This window comes from Theobroma cacao, chromosome 6 (assembly GCF_000208745.1).
Source record: "Theobroma cacao cultivar B97-61/B2 chromosome 6, Criollo_cocoa_genome_V2, whole genome shotgun sequence".
Taxonomy (NCBI): domain Eukaryota; kingdom Viridiplantae; phylum Streptophyta; class Magnoliopsida; order Malvales; family Malvaceae; genus Theobroma; species Theobroma cacao.
Window position 1 is genome coordinate 20,967,139 of NC_030855.1, and position 26,589 is coordinate 20,993,727.

The 26,589-nt window shown below is 32.6% G+C and overlaps 3 protein-coding genes across 3 annotated transcripts in view; 2 read left to right on the top strand and 1 right to left on the bottom strand.

The window, feature by feature from the left end:
* Nucleotides 8,549-19,094, top strand: LOC18596357 (probable LRR receptor-like serine/threonine-protein kinase At1g56140). Its single transcript, XM_018123077.1, has 24 exons — nt 8,549-8,760; nt 9,996-10,185; nt 10,724-10,795; nt 11,025-11,096; nt 11,577-11,648; nt 13,063-13,134; nt 13,248-13,319; nt 13,438-13,512; nt 13,636-13,707; nt 13,833-13,904; nt 14,036-14,107; nt 14,202-14,273; nt 14,420-14,485; nt 14,783-14,845; nt 15,104-15,148; nt 15,302-15,363; nt 15,489-15,868; nt 15,996-16,191; nt 16,271-16,435; nt 17,065-17,183; nt 17,299-17,509; nt 17,817-18,048; nt 18,461-18,611; nt 18,718-19,094. The coding sequence occupies exons 1-24, from the start codon at nt 8,613-8,615 to the stop codon at nt 19,063-19,065; spliced, it is 3,099 nt and encodes a 1,032-aa protein (XP_017978566.1). The 5' UTR covers nt 8,549-8,612; the 3' UTR covers nt 19,066-19,094.
* LOC18596356 lies at nt 18,913-19,609 on the bottom strand. Its single transcript, XM_018123075.1, has 3 exons — nt 19,482-19,609; nt 19,092-19,246; nt 18,913-19,003 (listed from the first exon to the last, which is right to left on the bottom strand). Exons 1-3 carry the CDS (start codon nt 19,600-19,602, stop codon nt 18,962-18,964), a joined length of 318 nt encoding a protein of 105 aa, XP_017978564.1. The 5' UTR covers nt 19,603-19,609; the 3' UTR covers nt 18,913-18,961.
* Nucleotides 23,031-26,589, top strand: part of LOC18596355 (probable LRR receptor-like serine/threonine-protein kinase At1g56140) — a 16,852-nt gene continuing 13,293 nt past the window's right edge. The window contains exon 1 of the mRNA XM_018122837.1: nt 23,031-23,151. Within this exon, the coding sequence (XP_017978326.1) occupies nt 23,031-23,151 (121 nt within the window). The remainder of the gene's footprint in view (nt 23,152-26,589) is intronic.

Sequence of the window (26,589 nt, forward strand, 5' to 3'; positions counted from 1 at the left end):
GTTGCTACTAGTAATGGATTTGGATTATAATATAGGTATTCATAATCACATTCAAATTAGATGTGGGCTAATCTCACCTACTCAAATCTTGAATGTCCTTATCAAGGCCACAAATCATTCATAGGACTAAAATCTCACCAGAGTAATATGGAAGCCCACATTGGACTAGCGTAAGCTCTAATACCATTTGTAATGACCCAAGTCTAAGCATTGACCCAACAACTTTTTGGGCCTAAACCACGTGGCCTTTAAAAACTCAAACTCAAGTCGCAAGTAGTAATGGACTTGAATTGTTATATAGGTCTTAACAATCACATTCACATTAGATGTAGGTTGTAAAGTATCACATAAGTTGTCTACCTATCATAAATGCAATTTGTTTACCTTTTATAACCTCATCAATCACCATTCGAAGCTTATTAACGAGTAACTTTGCCACAATTTTATAAAGACTCCTTACAAGGTTGATCGGTCTGTATTTCATAATAACACTCAGGTTAAACACCTTTGAAATAAGTGACATGAAGGAATTATTTGCCCGTTCCTCCAAAGAACCTGTTTCAAAGAACTTCTCTAAACATCCCATTACTTCATCTTTTACTATTGGCCACTGATTTTTTTTTAAAAAAAAAAACCTCATATTAAACTCACCTGACTTGGGAGCTTTGTTCCCATCATAGTTGCAAATCATATCCAAGACCTCTTCAGTTGAAAATCATTTTTCTAATGACTCGACTACCCCCTGCTAAGTTTCTTAAACTAACAATTAAATTCCCTTAGTGGAAAAACCATTTTTTGCTTATAAATATTAGCAAAGTATCTAGCCACTTCATTTTTTATTTCCTTTGGTCCATTAATTTCCCTAATCCTTACTTTAAGCTGCTAAATCATATCGTTTCATCTCCTAGCTAATGCCATTGCATGAAAAAAATCGTGTGTTTCAGTCACCTTCGATTACCCATTTGACTCTAGACTTATGTTGCCATTCCTTTTCCTCTATTCTGTAATGATCTCAAAGTTTCATTCTCCTTTCTAACACTTTTTGCCTTAAATCTATCCTATTAATCTTTTTCCTGCCATCTATAATTCAAATCTTGTAATTTAGCCTTAAGCTTCATGATTTTCCTAAATGTTCCCAAAACCCCTCTTATGCCATTCCTTCAAAACTAGTTTTAATCTTTTTAATTTCCTCCTTACACAGCTCTTACCCAAATCACCCTTACTTTGCGCATCCCAATATTTTTTTACTATTGTTTAGAAACTCTCCTCCTCTAACCGATAGTTAAAGAATTTGAATAGCTTCAGCCCCGAATCGATAACCCTCAGTCCCAATAAAATTGGACTATGGTCAAATACAGAGATAAAGATAAATCTTTGAACCAAATCCTTCACCAAATCCAACAAACTAAGATCTATTAAAAAACGATTGATTCTACTAAATGTTGATTCATCTCCGTTGTTACACCAAGTGAATTTACTGCCAACAAGCAGTAAATCCATTAGCCCCACTTCGTTGATGAATTCGTTGATGAATTCATCAAACCTTATTACTTCCCGCCCAATGTCACTTTTACCTATTCTTTCTTACTCTCTCTTTACAACATTAAAGCCACCTCCCAAAACCCACTTTATACAATGGCTATCCACAATCTATTTAAGCTCATTCCATACCTTGCTTCACTCACTTTCATTGTTTAGTGCATAAATATTACCAAAACCACACCTCACATTTAACTTATTTACCAAACCTATCATAATCATATAATTCCACATACATATCATGCCTTTTTATCTACCTTTTAACTTTATAGCCCTCCCTACAACTCTGTCTCTCTGCCATAATTTTTCACACAATCCTTCATATGGTCTTTGCAGCTTTGTCTCCTGAACCAATACCAAATTTGGCTTATATATACTTATAACTCTCTTTAAAGCCCTTCTTTTCTCTTTTCTACCAATACCTCTTATGTTCCAAGATAATATAATCATAACCAAACATAAAACTCACTCTCAAATATTGAGTAGCAATTACTACGATGAGTTAAAAAGCACTTACCTTCCATGCTGCCACCTCCCTCAAGACTTTTTCTTTTTCTACTTGAAATTCTAAACCACCGAGCTTTTATTAATGTCCCTAGTGGCCAAAGCTTTTTTCCACACCCTTGCATTCCTGGTCTCTATGTCAAAGTTGCTACCCATTTCTCCATCTATTAAATCTTTTCTCTATATCCCCTTCACTTACATTAATGTTAGCCAAGCCTTACTCTCTACTTCCCTCTTTATTGATACCTCTTACTAATATTCTAAGCTAGTTCTATGATCGTTTCTCTCCCCCAAATAAAGCTTGACTTCTTGTTTCCAAGTCTTCTCTTTTCAACCTCATTTTTTCATGGCTTTTCCTTTATTGACTCTTCTTTTTTCTTCATTTTTTTATTCCTTTACTCATTGTTTTTCTTTTTAACCTTTTTCTCTTTTTTCATTTCTATTGACTTCACCCACTCAACTAGGACCATATCATATGAGGTAGATAACCTAAGATCCTTGAACCTCTTCTTAAACGCCTTTTCTTTTTTCACTAGTGATTTTTTTTCCTTTCTTGATTTATCACCTTTCTTTGGTTTTTTTTTAAATTGACTCATTTCTCCTTGCTCTTACCTTCGAGAATCCACCAAATTCTTCTTGTTGAAGCGGCATCACTCCTTATGTTTATGTAGGTGGAGTTTTCATTGATGTCCCCATTGCTCTAGACATTTTTCATTCCATAATAAAATATTCAAACTCCATTAAGAGTATAAACTCAACCTCTATACATAATGGACTGTACTATTTTCAAACAAGATTTTTTTTTTTGGAAATGGATTATAATAGTGCATCACAGACACATAACAATAACTTGTTTTTACCCATTGAACTTTGTAATTAGAGGTTATTAATTAAGAGTTGGGTTCCCACTATTGGTGTCTAATAGGGGTCTTAAACCCATTCCTTTTGTAGTACTACTTACCAAATCCCTTGGTAAACCTTTTATTAGAGCATCTGCCAAATTACTTATAGATTTAACATATGCTATGGTAACTACCCCATTGGAGATCAATTCTCTAATATAATCATGCCTTAAACTAATATGTCCAGATTTTCCATTATAAACATCACTGTATGCTCTAGACATTGTAGCAGCATTATCACAATATAAGGAAATGGTTGGCATCGGTGGTGGCCACAACTCTATATCTAATAAGAAATTTCTCAACCATTCCACTTCCTTTCTTGTTGCAGCTAAAGCTATAAACTCAGACTCCATTTTTGAATGTGAGATGCAAGTTTATTTCTTAGATGCCCAACTAATTGCACCACCTCTTAATGTAAAAATCCAACTTGAAGTGGACTTATTATCATTTACACTAGTAATCCAACTTACATCAGAGCATCCTTCTAATACTTTTGGATAGTTTGAATAATGTAAGCCAACATTTTTAGTTCTTTTAAGATATCCAAGAACTCTCCCAATGACCTTCCAATGAATTTTATTAGGCATACTTGTATATGTTGATAATTTGCAAACTGCAAATGCAATATCTGGCCTAGTGTAATGCATAGCATACATAATATTTCTAATAACACTAGCATATTCAAGTTGTGTAATTACTTGGTCACCGTTCTCATGCATTTTCACACTTGAATCATATGGAGTACTAAATTCTTTTATATTGAGATGTTTAAATTTATTGATCAATTTTTCAATATAGTGACTTTGATTAATAACATAACCATTATTATGTTTCTTAACTTTAATACCCAAAATGGTATCAACCTCGTTCAAATCCTTCATTTTAAATACAGAGGTTAAGTATTTCTTTGTTTTATTTATGCCGATCATGTTATTGCTAAATATTAGCATATTATCAACATAAAGATATATTATTACTCCATAATCTTTGATAAATTTTGAGTAAACACACTTGTCAGCTCCATGATGTTCAAAACCATAAGATAATATGGATGAGTCAAATTTTTCATGCCATTGTTTAGGAGCTTGCTTTAGCCCATAAAGTGATTTAACCAATTTACAAAGTTTTTCGTCATTTCCAGGAAGTGTAAAACCTTCTAGTTGTTCCATGTATACTTCTTCATTTAAATCACCATTTAAAAAAGTGTTTAACATCCATTTGATGTATATGTAACTTATAAATCGAAGCTAATGCTATAAGTGTTCTAATGGATGTTATTCAAGCTACTGGAGCATATGTATCAAAATAGTTTATGCTTTCTTTTTGTTTGAAACCTTTAGCAACTAATCTTGCTTTAAAGGTTTGTACAGAACTATCAGTATTATATTTTCTTCTAAACTCCCATTTACATCTAATTGGTTTAGAACCTGAAGGTAAATCAACTAAGACTCATGTATTATTAGACATTATTGAGTCCATTTCATCATTGACAGCTTCTTTCTAAAAAGCTGCATCCCTTGAAGACATTGCTTCACTAAAAGTTTTGAGGTCTTCATATACACTTTGTAGAAATGGTGTTTTATTTATTATTTTGGTTCTATCTCTTTCAACTAGAAAAATAATTGAATCTGGAGAAACATAATCAGAATCTAAATGTTTCTCTTTTCTCAATCTTTGACTTCTTATTGGCTCAATGATTCATTAATTGCTTTTCTTTTTCCACCAAAAATTGGAGCCATTTCAACTTGCTTTTCTTTTTCAAAATTAATGGAATTGTAAACAAATTTATTTTCAAAGAAATTAACGTGTATAGATTCAACTATAACATTAAAATTTAAATCAAGTAATCGATATGCTTTTGAATTTTGTGCATAACCAACAAAAATACTTTTAATGCCTCTCGGTCCTAATTTTGTTTTTTGAGGATCCGTGACTTTATAATAAGCTATACACCCCCACACTTTAAAATAATTCAAATTTGGTTTTCTGCCATTATTTCATAATTCATATGGAGTCATAAGTAATTTCTTTAAAAGAACTCTATTACTTATGTGACATGCTGTCCAAAGTGCTTCTCCCCAAAGATTAAAAAGAACCTTTTGCATTTAACAGCATACTACTTACCATATCTACTAATATTCTATTTTCCCTTTTGGCTAATCCATTATGTTGGGGTGTATAAGTAGCTGTTCTTTGATAATTATTCCATTCTCTTTACAAAATAGAGAAAACGAATCTAGAAAATATTCTCCTCCTCTATCACTTCTAAGAATTTTAATCTTCTTTTCTTTTTTATTTTCAACAACAATTTTAAATTCCTTGAGTTTGTCAAATGCCTCATATTTTGTTTTCATTAAATAAATATGAGTGAAGTGAGAATAATCATCCATGAACATTACAAAATACCTTTTCCCTCTCTTTGTTAGTAAACCATTTAGTTTACAAATATCAAAATGTATAAGTTCTAATAATTCTAATTTTCTTTCAACTTTTGAAAAAGTTATCTTAGTCATTTTTACCTTAACACAAATTTCACATTTTTCAAAATTATCTTTTTGACATGAAACATAACCATGGTTTGAAATAAATTTTAAAGATTGAAAATTTAAATGACCTAGTCTAACATACCATAAATTAGAAGAATGCTCAACAGTATACGCAAAAGAATAATTCATTTCATTGATAATGAGTTTGAACATTCCGTCACAAGAATATCCTTTTTCAACAAATACAGCATTTTTCGATACTACAACTTTATCGTATTCTAGGACAATTTTAAAACCATTCTTACACAATAAATGTGCAGATACAAGATTTTTTCTAATTTCAGGAACATGGAATACGTTAAGTGAAGTTAATTTTTGCCCTGAGGTAAATTTTAACTCAACCATTCCTTTGCCAAGCACCTTAGTAGGATTATGATTCCCCATTAGAATTTCTTCTGGTCTCTTGAGCTTTTCATAACTCTTGAATTGTCTTTTGTCATTGCAAATATGAATAGTAACACCAGAATCTAACCACCAATCTGAATGTTTTGTTGCAGTAGCTTTATTTACTTCGATAACCATTCCAATAACCTCTTTGACATCACATTAAACAAGGTTTACCTTGTTTCCAGAACCAGAAGCAACAATCTTGTTTTTAAGATTTTCAGAATTTCTGAACTTGCACTCCTTGATAAAATGTCCTTTCTTTCCATAATGATAACACATTTTATCACTTTTATATTTCTTGGATTTCTTGAAGTCTATTTTTTGGATTTTATTTTTTTTAATTTTCCAGAACCCTTTTCTTTTTCACTAACGAGATTTATATTTGACGCAAGAATGAGTGCATCTCTAGCACGATTTTCTGCCTCAATATGCAAACGAATTTGAAACTCTTCAATAGTAAAACTTTTTGAATAGTGCAAAATTTTCTTCCTATATCCATTCCAAGAAGGTGGAAGTTTGGATAGAATTGCTCCCACTTGAAATGAGTCAGAAATTTTGATTTCCAATTCATTTAATTTAGAGGCTAGAATTCGTAACTCATGTACTTGATCCATAATTGGTTTGGTATCCGTCATGGTAAACTCAAAATATCTCAATGCAAGAAATTTATCTGTACCTTTCTTTTCCTTTTTGTACGTTTTTTAAAGTGCAGTCTAGATTTCCTTTGCTGAAGTCTTATGTCTGAAGAGATCATACAATCGATTAGTGAGAGAATTGAGAATGTATCCATGACATATAAACTCATCATGTTTTCGTTTCTCCATGTTAACATCAATTGAAGTAGTAGTTGTTGTTGCAGTAATATTTTCAGAAGATGTTGCTTCTATTGACTTGATTTCTTTTGGATTTGATGGTTGATCCGTCCAAAGAACATAATAAATTTTCAATGTGGTTAATAAGAATACCATATTATCCCTCTATCTAGTGAAATTCGTTCCGTCAAATCTATCAAGTTTAATCACTTCTTGATTTTGGAAGTGAACTTTCACACTTGAATCCAAGCCAGTCTCCATCACGAAATAATTGCGAAAAGTATTTTGAAAAAAATACCTTAAGATTGTTAGAAATTTAGAAGAAGAATATTTAGAGAAGAAGAAAGAGTATGACTTTGAGGGCATGAATTGTCACTTTCCTTAAGGTATTTTTTTAACTTTCAGGATACAACAAAGTCCTTAACACACTTATCAAAATTGTGAAATTGGCAATGTAAGAACGTTGTTTATATAATAAGCCAATGTATACGTCTTTCAATGAAAAAACTTGTATCCTTTCATAATATGACTCTTCAAATAGGATGAAAGGACTTGTTTCTTTTCATGATATGACTCTTCAAATAGTTGTTTTTTTTTTCATAATACAACTATTTATTAATTATATCTAATAACCTTTCAAAAGTTATATTTTAATAAGGTAATTATTTATAAGTCTTTAGTCACAACTTTTCCCAACATCAACAAACTATCTAACACTATCCCACCTTTTTTGCCTCTAACTCCATTTGAAAAATTTTTCTCAAATTCTCCTTCCCAATACAGCTGTTACACATCGTCCCATCACCAACTCCTTTTTTAATTTTCCCTACCAAGAACAGTGATAACTCTTTCTCCAATTCTATTAGAGTACGTTTGGTTGGCAGAATAAACAGAAATAAAATAAAATATAATAGTTATTATTTAATTTGGTACGACGAATGGAATAAAACAGAAATAATTATTATAATTCATTTCAGTGTTTGGTTGATAACAATAACTTTGGAATAAGAAAGAAATAAAAAATAAAAAAATAAAAAAACCCTTTATTATCTATATAATTATTAATTTTTATTAATTTTTAAATATTAATAATTTATAAATTAATTAAAATATTAATAATTAATAATTTAAATATTAATATTTTATTTATAATTTAATTATTGAAATTTTAAAATATTAACATTTTATTTAATTTAAATATTATTATGATCAATTTTTATTTTATTTTATTTTTAAATATTAATAATTGATCATTTAAATATTAATATTTTATTTATTATTTAATCACTAATATTTAAAATATTAATAATTTATTTAATTTAAATATTATTATGATTAATTATTTTATTTTAAATATTAATAATTGATTATTTAAATATTAATATTTTATAATTTAATTATTAATATTTTATTTAATTTAAATATTATTATGATCCGTTATTTTATTTTAAATAAATTCTATTCATTGTGCATTGTGAAGTTAACTTTTTGCAGTCCAGAAGGACAGCCACCATGATAGCGGCCTTGGCACGCAGTTGCGACCAACATTCTAAAGCACGTGCTTATCCGTGTACAGAAACTTTCATATAAGAATCACCTTGAAAGCGATATAGCACCAACTGTTGATAACCCAACGCTTAGAAATTCTATGAACAATTGAATTTGGATGATGCACCAAGGCCAAACTTGGTTCACGCTTATTCCCCATCTGGAAAGGCGCTGCCCGCTTCCCTGCAGGTCAATGGTGCGGGTCCCCATATAATAAATGAATCAAGTATTCTAACAACAATAAAGACGTTGATATTGTCTATAATTGACCAGGCTCTTTCCAACACGGCGTTGCTAGGAGCTACAGTGCAACGGAGGTTGCTAATTTAAATTTCGGCACTGAGTGCATATATATTCCCATTTCTCTATTCATGAAAGAAAGGAAAATGATGATTATGAGTACGAAGGCGCCATCTTCTTCCAAATGCTTCTCCTTCTTCTTCTTCTTCGTAATTTTCTTTGTTGCTTTCAGCATATCCAATGCCCAGACTCAGAATGCGACCACGGATCCATCTGAAGGTAGTCTCCTTCTCTCCCTCTATATCCCCGCATCTTTGAAAAATCCCAGGTGTGCCTGAACATCTTTAACTTCATGCATGTAAGTTGAAAAAAGAAATGGAAAGAAAATACAAAGAAATATAGTTATACTTAGAATTCTAGTGAAGCTATCCAAGCTCGTTCATATACTTACTGCAACTCTTTAAATTGGAAAGGTAGTCAAAGTCCCTTTCCAAAGTTAATTAGTGTCATTATTTTTTACGGTTACACAGTTGCATTGATCGTTCTGTAGAATTGAGTGTTGAATTATACTTAATTCAGTATTTGTATTCGTGGTAATTTTAAAGACCAATAGTTTAGAAAATCTTCTGCTTGAAGAGTTGTTAAAGGTATTGAAAAGTAGATGAAGTTAGGAAGTTGCAATTGGATGCAACTAGTGAAACAGGTTTAAGGAGTTTGAATTCAAGTCAAAGATGGAGCTTTATTGAGTTTTAGGTTGACTAGAATTCTAAATCTTATTTTACTAAGATTCTTGTTTGTGTACAACATTGAGTAGTTCTATGGTTTTAAACTTCTTATTTCACATCGAATTCTAATCACATTCTATTTTGATCGATCTTTAGGTTTTAGAATAGTATTGTTTGTGTACAACATTGAGTAGTTGTATAGTTTTAAACTTCTTATTTCACATCGAATCCTAATCACATTCTATTTTGATCGATCTTTAGGTTTTAGAATAGTAAGTAGTGCTTTGAGAGCTCCAGAAAGGTGACACATTGTAACTCTGTCTTTTGCTCTTGATGAAGCTAAGGTAGTTTGGATGAGTGTTCTTGGGAGGTTACTGAAAAAAAGGTGTGCAAAGGATCTTGGATTGGTTTGGGGAATCATAGAAGTCAATTTATTGTAATTTAATTTCTCAATAATTGAAGAATAGTTTCACGCAATGGACAAAAGCAAGAAGCCGAACCACGTAAATTCTTATGCTTTTCTATTTGCTTGATTTCTCTAAATTTTATCTTTGTTATTTCTTGGGCAATTTTCATAACAATAATCTAACGAACTAAACCTCAAATTTTACATTTTTGACAGTCTTTTGTACCTAAAAAGCTCGTTGTAATTAATGTAATAGTTAAGAGACATAGAATTCTTTGTTGACTTCTTAGTTAACCATAATTGACTGTTTTGATAGATATGTAAATACTTTAGCTGACATGTATATTTTTTTTCTTCAATATTTATGAATGGAAAATTAACAGTGAGGGCGTTGAACTCAATATTCCAACAATGGGAAACACAAGCACCAGACACTTGGAACATCAGCGGAGAGCCATGCAGTGGACGTGCTCTTAGTGACAGTGATTCTGTATTCGAGGATTCTTCTAATAACCCGGCTATTAGATGTGACTGTTCTTTTGAAAATGGCACTATCTGTCACATAACTAGATTGTATATTTATGCTCTCTCTTGCTCTCCTTTTAGAGTTACCCTAGTAATATTTTAACCCATTATTATAAGAATGCAATAAGGCTAAGGCCACACTGAAACTTTTTGAAATTATGGTTTTCATGTTTGAACTTCGTTTGAATGTGTAGGGCAACTCTTCCAATTGCATTGGACCAGTAACCCCTTCTCACTGTAGTAACCCTTTTAAATGGCATTGAACCCTAATCTTTACATGGTTGGAAGAAATTCTCATGACACTATTCTGCACGTGAACTTTAACAAACAGTGAAAATTTCATGATTATTTCTAACATAACATGTCAAATTGACATTCATGTTTACCCTCGACATTATTGTTCTAAGACTGATCCTATTTTAACACAAAGCATTTGGACCATGCAATTGGATACCTTATACATACAATCATAATCATAGAATTCTTGGATATTCCTCATTGTAATGTTGAGCTGTGTTCTTTCTTTTTCATTTTTGTTTACCTCTATAGTTGTGATTTTAAATTGTGCCTATACTATTACTTTCAGGAGGGTATTTTCTCTAGAAAAGCGAGGACAGATACCGGAGGAGCTTTTAGCTTTGAGATTTCTGACCTTCTTGTATGAATTCTCTCTCTCTTCTCCTCATGTAAATCATTTTTATAAGACAATAACAAAAAGTAACTTTTAAGATTTTACAAATGACAAATGACATACAAATTTTATTTTTACATATTAATATATGTGGATATACGTCTTTTAGTCATGGAAACTGGTTAGATTAGACATACTAATTACAATTGGAGTTTTAGAGAATCTAATTATAACCATTCATTGTTTGTTGATGCAGGAAGATTGATCAAAACTTCTTCACTGGTCCCTTGCCAGCATTTATTGGAAATATGTCCAGACTAGCGTTGCTGTCAGTACTGAAACATTATGCCATAAATGCATTATTTTCATTATCAGTTGATATTATTTCCCACAAATTTTCCAAGTCTAGCAAACTTTGTGTAGGTTTTCAGGCCTTCAATGGGTTTCCAGCAGCAGTAGTTAAGAATTAATTAACAACACAATGGAAAGAAGGAAAATAGAGTGCTCCTTATTTTATGCATAATTCTACTTCAATTTGAGTCGCCTGATGTCTTTGCTATCTCCTATACATGTAATTGGCTTATAATCTAGTAGTAAAGTTTTTAAATATTTAATCTAATTACTGTCAAAAGAAAGGTAGCTTGATTTTATCCTGAAGGTTAGGCAATAATATAGTTGTGTTAGTATAAAAGAAAGGTGGCTTTTATACTGTCAAAAATAAATTATTATTATTATTATTTATTATTGGTATTTTGTTATTTAGTAAGAGGTGTTGATTCTTTAAATAACACTTAAAATAATTTGACAGGTCAGTTGCTCAGAATTCATTATCTGGACCCATTCCAAAGGAGATTGGAAATCTTAAAGAACTCTATATGCTGTAAGACTTGAAGAAATTCTCTACAATGAATTTTGAATCATCTTGTTCATAAAACATACTTCTTCGTACAAACAAATATATGATTTTCTTATGCTATAATACAAATATATGATTTTAAGAAGAGATTATTTTAGGTTCTAGAATATAAATAGACTCCTTTTTCAAATACGTGCGTGTGTGTATATAAGATGGTCCAAGGTGAAAATTTAGGGTGCAAGGTGTCTTAACTAATTGTTGCTTAATTCATTTATTCTAGCTGATGTTTGGAAGGAAACTGCTGCCTGTAATTTTGCTAGATAGGTTCTANATACATATTCCCTTGAATTAAGGTTAAATTTTAGAGTTTTAGGTTCTAGAATTAAGGTTAATATATGATTTTCTTATGCTATAATACAAATATATGATTTTAAGAAGAGATTATTTTAGGTTCTAGAATATAAATAGACTCCTTTTTCAAATACGTGCGTGTGTGTATATAAGATGGTCCAAGGTGAAAATTTAGGGTGTAAGGTGTCTTAACTAATTGTTGCTTAATTCATTTATTCTAGCTGATGTTTGGAAGGAAACTGCTGCCTGTAATTTGCTAGATAGGTTCTAGACTATCTACTTTAGTGATGTGTTGCTGTGATATCATGAAAAATATCAGCTCTTTTCCACAAAATTTAAAGAAATAAGTGAGATTTCTCTTCTTTTATGGATAACTGTAATTTTTGTTTTTCATCAGAAGATAATGCAGTTGGATACGTAACTGTAGACATCCGGCTTTATTAACTCTAAAATATAAATTCTTTTTTTTTTTTTTTTGGTTAAGGCCAAGCTTTATTAATGCATCAATTGATTCAATAAGAGGCTGGACAGGCTGAAGCATAAACACCAACAGCATTGTGTTTGTCTTCCAGAACAGTACATAATCTGTTTCATACCACCCAGAACAACACCTACAATTACCATAATAGCTCCCAAGAATTACAAGCAGCCCAGAATAAATTAAAGAACTCTATTCTTTTACCCATTGTCACCCAATTCGTAGCATCCCCGCCTCACACTTACAGCCAAGTGACAAACAAATCTAAATCTGAGGTATAGTTTAAAAAAGAAGCACCATAAAAGAGAAAAGTAGGTATTTGGTCATTCAAAATATATATTAATTTCTTTAAGACGCTTGATATTTAAAGACTTGACTTTCCTACGAGGCTCTTGATTTAAGAGTAGGAAAATCTAAAGAAGTGATTTCTCGTTCTTTCTTTTATATGTTAATATTGCCTTATTTAAATATGTATGCATGCCTATACACCTATATCTATGTATGCATGTGTAACTACCATACATGTAAAACCCCATATTTTTCTGATTTATTCACAAAAAAAATTAAAAAAAAAAAAAAAAAAAAGAACCGATGGTGTGTGCCATGCAGGTCTCTTGGTATTAATAATTTCTCTGGAACGCTCCCTCCAGAGCTGGGTAATCTAGTTGAACTTCAACAACTGTAAGTTATAACTTTCTCTCTACTTCAGTTTAGGCATGTAAGTATTTCATTAATATATATGTTTATGATCATAGAAAATTAAGACAGCATTGGTTTATGAATGTACGTGACAGTTACATTAACAGTTGTGGATTCACTGGTGAAATCCCTTCAACCTTTGGTAACCTTCGAAATTTGCAAATTGTGTAAGAAAGACCAAGGAATCATGAGTCTTTTATATGCTTGTTGCTTTTTGCTTGTTCTGCTCTTGAAAATTGCCTTTGCTTACCTTGGCTTGGTAATAGTCAGCTTGTTGAATTTCAGGTATGCATCAGACAACGCTTTAACAGGCAAAATACCTGACTTTATTGGCAATAACTGGACAAAGCTGGCATCATTGTAAGTTATCAAAACATTTTTCTTTGTAATATTCAAAAAAAGACAAAAAAAAAAAAAAAACAAATAAGAAAAATTAGCCCTATCCTTCTACTTTCTTGAACTGTCTGTCAAATGAAACAACAGGAAACTTGAGGGGAACTCTTTCGAAGGGCCTATACCATCCAATATTGGAAACTTAACCTCACTGACGATTCTGTGAGTAAACATTTTGTTTTTCATGTTACTTCCACGACCCTCCAAGGCCCCCAAGGCTCTCTTTCTCTACACAGTCACACATCAATGCATTTAATATCTGATATGTATGTCTTTGAATCATGTAGGCGAATTTCTGGTATATACAATGGGAGCTCTTCTCTTGATTTCGTTAGAAATCTAAAGAACATAGCCGACTTGTGAGTTAAACATACTCTTTAACATCTTGTTCTGTCATCTGTGACTGTGACTTTTTTTTCTTTAATATTTCATGCTCTTACCTAAATTTATTGACTAATAAACTGTTTTTTCGGTTTCTTTTTTCCTATAGAGTTCTAAGAAATGTTTTACTAACTGGTAGTATTCCGGCTGATATCGTAGAATTCCAATCTTTACAAAAGCTGTAAGTTTTATTCACAAATTAACTGCTAGTAGTGTAACTTAATTACAAGTTTTCTCTGCTTTATTAATTTTTAGCAATTTCTTTTTTCATCCAGGGATTTGAGTTTCAACAACTTAACAGGCCAAATTCCAAGTGAATTGTTCAATATGAATTCGCTTACGTACTTGTAAATTCGAAGAAACCATCCCCTTCAATACTTGAAAATCTCATCTATGTCAGGCTTATCTATAATATGTGTTTCTGGCCTTGTGCTTTTCACTTGACTGACGTTCTTTCTTTTGTTTTTTATTTTCATGCTGTTGAAATGGCCAGGTTTCTTGGAAATAATAGTCTGTCAGGTACCCTTCCTAGTCAAAAGAGCCAAAGTCTAAAGAATATGTAAGTCATCATATCACACTACTGTATTATTGAATCAGTTGCCAGCAATTTTCACTCATTGAACCATTTTGAATCCCAATCAAAGTCATCTCTGTCCATGAGGAGTGATTTTTAAGTTTTGTCAGAGGGGGATGATGAATGATGAATGATGTTGCTTGTGGACACCCACCGTTTGATAAATATCTATAATTGTAAAGCCATTACATAGAGTCCAGTGAACAGAGGCCGTTGAATTATATCCTGGATATGTGTTCGGTGTTGCTACTTACTTTTAACTAATGTAATTCTCTGATGCAGAGATATATCTTACAATCATCTATCAGGAAATTTGCCCTCATGGATAGACTCAAGCTTACAACTGTACGTCTCTTAATCCATGACACTTCGGTATCTTTGTTTTCCAATTTTAATACTTTGATTTGAGCATGAGGCTTTCTGGTGCTCAAATGGAGCATGTTTTTTAATAATCATCATTAATATAGACGTAATATGCCTAAAAACAATGAATGTGTCAACCGGTCCCATATTTGAAACACACATTTGGGATGAGGACATTCATCAAATATTTACAGACTCGGATTAAGAGAATAAGAGATCGTTTCGTGGCATTCTATGTAGGAATGTGGTGGCCAACAACTTCACACTCAACAGCTCAGACATAAGGTGAGTTATTGCCCCTACCACTCAGTTTTTATCTTTCCCTTTCCACCTTTTCCCCATGAGTAAATGGCTACCGGCCTGCTGCTGTTGCAGCTATGCGATGCATTATTTTTCATATGTCAAGTCCAAATGAACCATAATATTTTCAAATTCCAGACTTTTACCAGGATTGCAATGCCTTCAAAGAGGTTTCCCTTGCAACAGAAATGCTCCACGATGTAAGCTTAGCTAAAACTTTTGTATCAGTCTATATTGTTGAGATTATAATTATATATAGAATCCTGGGGAGGTAATGACAATTGCATTTTTATTTGCTAACCAAATCTGAATGTTGGCATGGCAGATGCAAACTTTGCAATCAAGTGTGGTGGTCCACAGATGACTGCCGATGGGATATTGTTTGAGGCTGAGAACAGTACTCTGGGCGCTGCAACGTTTAATGTAACCAGTACACAAAAATGGGCAGTTAGCAACGTTGGTTTGTATGAAGACAGGGAGAATCCACTGTATGTGCAAAACACTTTTGCACAAGTGAAAAGCACCAACACTCCAGCGATTTATCAAACTTCAAGGATATCCCCTGTATCACTCAGATACTATGGCCTAGGCCTTGAGAATGGACCTTATACTGTAAACTTGTTCTTTGCAGAAACAGCTTACCCAGAGAGAAGCACTCAGTCTTGGAAGAGTCTAGGAAGGCGTGTTTTTGACATTTATATTCAGGTATTTCTCTCAATTATATATCATAAACTTCATTCCTCCCATTTGCAGTGTTTCTATGAATACAATTCTGTTCATTTAAATTTACATTGAGGACTTTTAATGTTGGATCTCACCACTGCTTCCCTAGGGATCCCACAAAGTGAAGGATTTCGATATCTCAAAGGAGGCAGGTGGAGCTGAGAGAGCAATTACTAGGAATTTCACTGCTAATGTGACAGAGAACCATCTTGAAATTCACCTGTTTTGGGCTGGTAAGGGGACCTGCTGTGTACCAGAATTCGGTTACTATGGTCCATCCATTTCAGCTATTAGTGTTGTCCCAGGTAAGAATCTTTATTTAAGATTCTTCAAATGTGCTTGTCTTTCGCTTGCTGCTCCTGATGCCTCTTTTTTGTTGCTCAGACTTTATACCAACTGTTAGTGGGTTACCAGCGGGCAGTTCTAACAGGAAAAACCAGACAGCATTGATTGTTGGTATCATAGTTCCTGTTGGAGTTGCGGCTTTGATACTGATATGTGTGATTATTTTCATTAAGAGAAGAAAGAAATATGATGACGATGAGGAAGGTAAGAGCATCCATACATCAAAAAGTACAAAGTACATACTCGTGATAGTCTTTATATATCAACAAAATATGCGAGTTGATTTCAAAAATACAAAGTAATTTTATTTATGGTTTTAGATTCTGTAAAAAGAATTTAAAAAATGTGACATTTTTCACTTTTCAGTTGAGAATAACTAGTGGATACTTTGTACATAGTAATTTTCTACACTCTTAATAATCACAGTTCATGAATTCTCAACACTCTTGCAGATATAATAATCCATATTTTTTCAGAAAACTTAATACCCTATCATCTAGTGATAACTAAATCGAGAGAAACAAAGTAATCTTAATATCTTGGAAAATTAGCTCGAACATTTTGATTTCTTAGCCTTCTTGCTCTCGTACCTACAGCTTCTGTATAGGTCCGATACATCTGTTAGCACCTTTAGATCTCTGTTGAATATCAATTTTTAAAAGGGAACGATCTGGTCTTCTAAAGGGCCTTCTGAGTTTAAATTTGTGATGCTTCTCCAATGCTGGCACTATGTACAAGTCTTTCAACATTATATTAAATATTAATCTTAGAGAGTTTTTTGCGTTGCATCACTACAACTTACAGCCTACTCCTTGCCTCATTTGACTTTTCAGTGCTTCTCGCAATTGGTACTAGACCAAACACTTTTAGCTATGCTGAGTTGAAAGCCGCCACAGAAGACTTCAGTCCTTCAAACAAATTAGGAGAAGGGGGATTTGGAGCAGTCTACAAGGTAAGCTATGTTTTACATTTTTAGCATGTTATCATGATGTTGGCCTGACATGTAATGAAAAAAATTTAAGAGGATGACATATATTTCAACCTTACTAAGTTAAGGTACCTCATAGGGTACACTTTCTGATGGGAGGGTAGTAGCTGTGAAGCAACTTTCAGTAGCATCTCACCAAGGGAAAAGTCAATTTATTGCTGAGGTAGCTACCATATCAGCAGTGCAACATCGCAATCTTGTCAAACTATATGGATGCTGCATCGAAGGGAAAAGGCATCTCCTTGTTTATGAGTATCTTGAGAACAAAAGCCTTGATCAGGCACTCTTTGGTATGACGACGCTGTATAATTCTCTCATGCTCCCTCTGTTAGGACTTTGGAACCGTAGATAATAGGTTCTCTTCATTTACAAAATTGTTAGATAATGGATCTAACTTATTATTTTACTACTGGCTGTTGCTGAAACAAATGAAAACATAAAAGAATGGATTTTAATCATATGATTAACAAGTGCAAGATTTATTTTCCCTCGTTCAGTCTTTTGCAGGAAAATTCGATTATGCGCATGCCAATATATTCCATTGTTGATTACTCATTAGTGAACTACTTAATAAGATTTCTGGCACTATAAATGCAGGACGTAGCGACTTGCATCTTGATTGGGCAACCCGCTTCAATATCTGCTTAGCAACTGCAAGAGGGTTAGCTTATCTTCATGAAGAGTCTAGGCCAAGGATTGTACACAGAGATGTTAAGGCAAGTAATATTTTGCTTGATGCAGAACTGTGCCCAAAAATATCTGATTTTGGATTGGCGAAGCTATATGATGACAAAAAAACGCACATCAGCACTCGGGTTGCAGGAACCATGTAAACCTCTTAAGCCTTTAGCTCAAATGTCCTTCCTTCACGGCTTTTTTAGTTATTTGTTTATCATTATAATATTCTTTTTATAAACTGACCACACTTATACTAGGCCAGTAGTAAAATGATAAAACTTTTGCAATAAACACAATTAATGACAGATTGAAGTTAGCTTTTAAATTATTACCGACCCCCCGTCGCCCTTTTTTCTTTCCTTGTCTTTTGTAATTATTATTGGATTGTTAGGCTGATGGTACTAATCTCATATTGCCTCATGTACTGAATTTCAAAGGCTTGGAGGCTTAGCATAGACCTTACTTCTATCTTAATTATTTGACTCCAAGGTTTCAATAACTGAATAACTAGATATAAAAATTTTCTGGATAAACATTCACCATGTGATTTAATTATCTTGAAGTGGCTACCTGGCGCCAGAATACGCAATGCGTGGACATCTCACTGAGAAAGTTGATGTTTTTGGCTATGGTATTGTTGCTTTGGAGATCCTCAGTGGTAGACCTAACGCTGATAATAGCTTGGAGGATGACAAGATCTATCTTCTGGAATGGGTAAGTACTAGGAAATTTTGTTTCATTTGTAGTACTCATTGTTTTAAAGCCTTCAAAGGACTTTAAAATTCATGATGCATGAAATTTATTTCTACAATGTTTCTAGGCATGGGCTCTACATGAAAATAACCAAAGCTTGGATCTGGTTGATCCAAATTTAGTGGAGTTGGATGAAAATGAAGCTCTCCGAGTGATGGGAGTGGCACTTTTGTGCACCCAGGGATCACCAACGATGCGGCCACCAATGTCCCGTGTCGTTGCTATGCTTGCAGGAGATATTGAAGTGAGCGGTGTTATAACAAGACCAAGTTATCTAACGGACTGGGATTTTAAGGATTTAACAGGCCGCTTTATGACAGAAGATACACAAAACTCCATTGCATCTGAGAATACTGCACCAATTCCTTCTTCAGTAAATGAAACCGAATTCAGTGGCATTGTTGAAGGAAGGTGAGGGGTGTATATGTCCTTGCTGCTTACCTCATTAAGATAGAACGTTGCTACCGTTTCCTTGTGCTTCTCTATTTTTTTTGTCCCAGCCAAAGTGGGAATTTTATATATTACTGATAAAACAGTACCGGTTTGCAATGCCACCCTATAAACAGTATGGTGAGCAGTAGAGCCACCAATAATATCTGTGTACAACACCAAGAAATACAGATGTAAGTGCACTTGACAGTGCCGTAATAACAATTCCAAGAGCATAAAAACCACACATGGCAGAGCCAAAGTAGAGCATTATAAAACATCATGGAAATAAAGGAAGAAGATAAAACAGCTCCAAAAATGCACAAACTAATCACCACCAAGCCGAAAATATGCTTTGCTTGTCAACACCATACTTAGTAAGAGTATCAGTAAATGAATTACCCAAATTACCCTCCCGGACAACTTCACCAATTGTTTGAATTAGCATGTTGATTTCGTTGAAGATAGCCAGCCCATTTAGCCCAGGGACCCATGAAATGGCAACCTTCGAATCAAACTCCATAATTGGTTTCTTAGTACCTACCAAAAGCACAAGTCCACCAGAAAATGCAAGGAAGCAGTAGACACACAAACAGAGGGAGGCAAAAAGAGACCCAATAATAGTAAGTGCACAACATCAGAAAGACCCTTCAATAATAAGCTCAACACGAACCCAAGACCACAAAACGGTGTTGCATTAAATCACCATGAGAAAACCGAACATGTAACTAGAACTGCAATAAACCACCATGAGAAAACCAAACATGATACTGTAGCTGCATGATCATGGGAAGAGACAAAAACTATCAAAACTCTGATGTAAAAAGACTTCAGCAGAGGTATTTACAAGCTGATTTTGCACTTATGATAGATACTCACATGAGACAAAACTGTTTAGCGGAATAAACAAAGAGAAATCAGAAGCCATGCCACAGCATTACCCAAAATAATTGCGACCTGAAAGGAATTAGTTAGTCTGCCAATATGTGTCTAGCGTCATTTAGCTGGCATTTTCCTAACATTTTCTTCATAACCTCCAATTTATCCAGGATCTTCTTCTCTGGGCATTTTGCAGAGAAACCCAAATTCTTACCCATGCACCAAATATGTTGTGCTTCCCCTGTAATCACTTATCTAAACCATTTGCCGTACTGTTCTAGTTTTGGCTGAGCTTCCTAAGCCCCTTAAATTCCATGATGAAGGCTCCAATTTAACACCTGCAGTAATGAGAAGCAACAGCAAGGACCATACTAGCGCAATCAATGAACGATAGAGAGAGATTTCAGTAATGACACCAAAGCAACAGGGGACCTTTAGTCCACAAATTCCACAAGACTAATATAATATCCCAAAAATCACCACATAGCCAAACAAAAAAGTTTTGATGCTGCAAGCAAAGAAAATCCACTAGACCCGAATAACATTAAAATAATCCCAACAGATGAAAGTAAAAGCCAATCATATACAATCTGCCCAATAAATGAGAAATGGTAAAGCGTAGTACTAGCACATGTGTAGAAAACATATGCAACCCATAACGATGAGCTACATCGGTTGCAAAAGAATCTGGAAACTCATTTTCGCTTGCTTCTCCGAACGTGTCTCTCCATTTCCTTCAATTTGCTCAAGACTTGCTTCTCGAGGCCCTTTGGAGAAAATCCCAAGTGAGTGACCAAGCACCAAATGTCTTGTGCTTTCCTTGAAATTTTCTCAGCACGATTGATAATGTCACCATCAGAGATCGATGTATTCACAGCCGAACTCTTGGAATTGGAAGAGAAGATTTTCTTGTTCAAGCCCTTGATTCCTTTCTTCCTTAGCCTTCGGAATCTCTTTGTGTCCCTTGTCTTTACTCCCTTGATGAATAAATCCGCGATTCATGTGTCAATAGGAACATCCATGTCACTCTCCGTGGTTTCTTGGTGTTGAGGGCTTTGTAGTGGTTAGCCTTCGGAATCTCTTTGTGTCCCTTGTCTTTACTCCCTTGATGAATAAATCCGCGATTCATGTGTCAATAGGAACATCCATGTCACCCTCCGTGGTTTCTTGGTGTTGAAGGCTTTGTGGTGGCTGAGCTGAAATTCGGGAATTTGTGCCCAAAATCTGGGCTGCTGGTGTCACGGACATCCCCTGTTTAGACCAAGATCGGGTTTTCGGGGTGGGCTGTCTGATGGTCAAAACAATCTAAACTCCTCGATCTATTTGTGTCAACCCAACATCTGATGGGTTCTAAAGTCATCCACCTTGTGGTGGCCTATCATGGATTAGGGCCGGTCGTGATTGCCCATCGAAAAATGGGTTAGCGGGGGATGGATCCTCATGGGGCTGGTTGTCTTGGAATGAGCTAGCTTGAGCCTATCTGTCATGGATTGAACCAGATGGGCCTGTGTCAGGTGCAACTGCGTGGGACGGGTAGGCCATACTGTGCAATTCATCTGGCCCTGAGTCAGATTCATATGGCTCAATTAGTGGTCTTTATCCTAGGTCCACAAACAACTAACTGGGATTTTAAGGATATAAAACGCATTCGTGAATGAAGAAACACAAACATCCATTGCATCCGATCATAGCGACATCAAAGGTACTAAGAACAAGAATATTCCAAGGAAAGAACCAATGCTCTCTCTCTCTCTCTCTTTCTCTCTCTCTTTAGTAAATGTTACTGAATTCACTGATATTATTGGAGAAAGAAGGTATAGTTGTTTGTTCCATGCTGATAATATCATGTCGCTATGTTATAAACAGAACTAGATATCTTTCCTATTTGTTGTTTCTCCCACTGCTTATTTTGTGGTCCTAGAAACTATACTTTCTGCACATGTATAGAGTGAGTTGTCTTGTAACATACGTTGGCAATATTTTGAGTTTCGGAGCACAAAGTCTTGTGGTCGTTGGATTATTGATGTATAATCATAAATATTAGGGATTAGTTTTCAAAGTATAAAATATCATGTTATCCCTCTACATCGTAATGTTCAACTTTATGCAGTCTAAAGAGGTAAAATTCAAAAGTCCTCCTTAAATTATTTTAAAATGAAACTTTGACCCTCTTGTTTTAAAAAACTGTTTTTGTTCCTTTAATTGTTAATAATGTTAGTACAATTAAAAAAAATAAAACTCAATACCACATAAACAATTTTAAAACACAAATACCTTTTTAAAAAATAGATATCTGTTCATTTTCCTCTTAAAAATTTGATGAAAAAAAAGTAAAAGAATTTGAATTTGAAAGGTAAAAAGAAATACAAAAAAATTTCACAAGAAGCAAAGCAAGGAGGAGCTTTTATAGAAGTAACCCACGAAGGGAAAAAAAGAAATTGAAATCTTTTATTTGTTGTTGTTGATGATGGTTGTTGTTTCTTGGAAACTGTCCTTGAAGAGGAGAATATTCACTAACGTTGACCCCTGCATCTGCCAAGGCCTGTCTTTTCTTTTCTACTTTTTTTATTTTATTTGGCTTAACCACCCAAATCTGGTGGCTGCACTTTCATTTGGGATCATCCACCTAACTTGCAGAAACTTTCATATAAAAATCACCTCGAAAGCAATATAGCACTGATCGTCGGTGACCCAACACTTAAAAATTCTACGAACCAATGGAATTTGGATTGTTAAAATAATTACACAATTATTTTAACATGGATGATGCACCAACTTGGTTCACGCTTATTCCCATCCGAAAAGGCCAGCAGGTAAAAACCAACGGGCATATAAAACATATATTCCCTTGCGTTTTTGTCTGGCCTCTTGCAAGACTCTAAAGGGCCTTACCAACCAACACGGCAAAAATTAACTACTATATAGTACCAGTTGATATTGTCTATAATTGACCAAGCTCCTTCCTAGTCGTTGCTCTGAGCTAAGGTGCAACGGAAGATGCTACTTTAAATGTGGGCACTAAGTGCATATATTCCCATTTCTCTATTCTTGAACGAAAGGAAAAAAATGATTATGAGTACAAAGACGACGCCATCTTCTTCCAAATGCTTCTTCTTCTTCTTCGTGATTTTCTTTGTTGTTTTCAGCATATCCAACGCCCAGACTCAAAATGCTACCACGGATCCATCTGAAGGTAGTCTCTTTCTCTCCCACTATATTTCTGCATCTTTGCAAAATCTTAGGCGTGCCTGAACATCTTCAACTTCATGCATGTAAGTCGAAAAAATTCATGCACGTAAGTCGAAAAAAAGAAATGGAAAGAAAATACAAAGAAATAAAAGAGCTTAAACAAAAAAAAAAAAAGAGAAAGAAATAAAAGAACAGTACCGTACCAAGATTATCTTTAAATTTAATCTCCACCAGAAAGTGAACTCATTTGGCTTCTGAATTGAAATCGGAATTTGGTTTAGATCTTTAACCTTTGTGTTTAAATATAGTTGATCAGCTCTGCTTCTTCATTTCATTTCCGTTATGTTGTTTGTCATTGGGGAGGTACTAATGGTTTTTACCGGATATGGTAAGAATTGAAACTTGGAGTCATCAAGTGATCTTTCTCTTGGAGTGATTGAAATCATTACTTGAATTTTTAATTTACAATTTTTTTATAATGTATTATAAATGTGTTAATCGTATATTAATCATGTTAATCGTATTTTAATTATATTATTCGTGTTAATCGTATAAATATATTATAAATTATAATAATTTTAATTGTATCATATCGTATGAAAATTAATCCGATATATTTAATAAACGTGTTAACTGTATTGTATCGTATTACATGATTATTAAACGTATCTATATATATATATTTAAGATCTTGATACGATTCATTAATTGTGTCGTATTTATATTTATCTAAATAATATTTAATACTTTATATTTACATGATATGATTAAGACAAGAATACACAAATTGTCAAAAATAAATAACCCTTCCAAACAAGAGCCAAACAAAATGTTCTGCCCATCCTGCTCACTCCCCTGTACAAAAACAACATATTTTTCCCTTTATAAAAGTAATCACTATACAATCGTAATCAGATTCACGCCAACACAAAGTTTCCAACAAACATGTTATACAATCATCCTAATTTCAGTCAAAAACCCATCTTACATGCTGTACAAAAACTAAGCAGCCATTCACCAATCAACATAGAGGGATGAAACAGAACCAACACAGGGAACTAATCAGTCCATGTCTAACACAAAAGTAAACCAGCACCCGAAGCCGCACCTTCTCCATGAGAGCCCTCCATCCAGCTCAAACCAAAACATAAACATCAAGAGAGGGCAGCTCCACCGCAACACACACAGTATGAGACATAATCATCTAAAGCATATATCAACGAATGCCAGACACAAAAAATGACATCACAGAGCCTTTATTTCTTTAAACCTATCAAGATTGCACCTCTGAGAAATTTTGGTTATCTAACGGTTAATAGATGGAAAGTGTTACTTTCTTTTGCATATAATTGGTTAATGTATAATTATCTTTTTTTTTAAAGATAAGTATGAACGGATAAGTATCTAAATTTATTATTTAAAATTAATATAATGTTTTAAAATCGTTAAATTATTTAAAAATTTTAAATAAATATGTATTTTTTATTACATTTAATTATGATTTTATGTTTTTATTTTAAATTAAATAAACTCTTATAATTGTCATTAATCAATCACTTATTATTTTAAATTCATGTGACGTTAATGTGACTTTAATATGAAAAGTAAAAAATATCATATAATCACGTCAGCATCATGTGATATAAAAATAAGAAGTGATATTATTTATTAATAACAATTAATCAACTATTAATTATAAAAACTTATTTAGTCAAAAATAAAAATACAAATATTTAATTGAGTAATAAATGAATAAAAATTTATTTAAAATTTTCAAAATAATTCAAAATTTTCATTAGATATTATGCCTTTGAGCTTATGGTGTCTACATCATTACACAATTAATTTGTTAACCTAACATGTTAACAAATAATTCTTGATGAAACAACATGTACTTTGGTTTCCATAATTAAAATATCCGAATGAGTTAGAACATTTAACTTTTTTTAATAAAATACATTGATACATTTTTTCTCAATAAAACTCTGAATATCATTTGAAATTATATTTTGAGTTTCATCAAATTAAGGGTAGTTATTATATTAATAACTAGAAATTAATATAAAACCATCAGAATTATAATTTATAAGTTTAAACATTATACGTAAAAAAGTTGTCCTTTTAATCCTATCCTTGTTGTCATTACCTTCTCAGCAAAGCAAAAATATATATATATTGGGCAGATGCGGAACTATTATTGTCGTTTTCTAAATTTTTAATTTGAGCCCTACTTAATAAGGTGAATAGAAATATTTTCATCATTGACACTCAGAAGTGAGCTAACCAACTTTTACTAAAAAGCCAAAGACAAAAAAGAAAAATGTATAAAATATATATAATTAAGTACGATTATAAGAATAATAAAAAACGTAATATAAAACTATTTAAAGACTAAATACTCAAAAATAATTTCTTTTAAACTAAATATAAAACGTAAAGTACATAAAACTATTTTATACAATCAAGATTAATAAAAAATTATATATTGGTAAAATTTTAAGCAACAATCAATAATGCAATGCTACAACTCATATTTGAGAACTATATAATAATTTTTTAATTTTTAAAAACAAAAATCATTAAAAACACATAACAAAAAAAAAAGATCATGGCAAGTAGAAGATAAAACTACATAACAAAAAAAAAAAGAAGAATATGATTAATGATTCGTAGAAATTTGAAGAAGAAAATCTATAAAAACTTAGAACATAGGATCAAATAGAATAGAATTGAACAAAATAAATAAATATAAATAATAATAATAATATAAATAGAAAAAAAAAGATAAAAACAACTTTACCTCTTTGTAACTAGGGATGTCAACGGGTCGGGTAACCTATAATTTCGAGATACCCGAATCCTAATCCTATTAAAAATTAACTACCCGAATAATTTAAAAATTACTACTCTAACTCTAACCCTAATACATTCCTACTACCTATAATTACCCTAACCCGTTTAAATACCCGATTAAATAAAAAAATTATTAAAATCTTCTTCATGGGTACCCAATTACTCAATTAACTTTTCTAATCTCATAACCTCTCTTTAGATTTATATGTTATAAGTTTATATAAACAAATGTACATATATTGTAATTAATAATTTTATGAGTTATAATTTTTGCAATGTTAATACAAAATAAAAAGTAAATATATTTATATTTAAAGTACATATATATATACACACACGCATACATAAAAATATTTTAATATATAAAATAGTAATTATATTTCTTATAAATTAACACAATATATAAACTATATATATTAAAAGACATTACAAGTTAATTATTAATAATAGTTTCATGAATTAATTTAATTAATTATAAGGATTTGTCCTTAATTTCATGAAATTAAAAAAAAAACATTTAGGTTCTAAAACTATTTTAATCTCAAAAGCTTTCTTTAAATATATATATTATAAGATTATATAAATAATG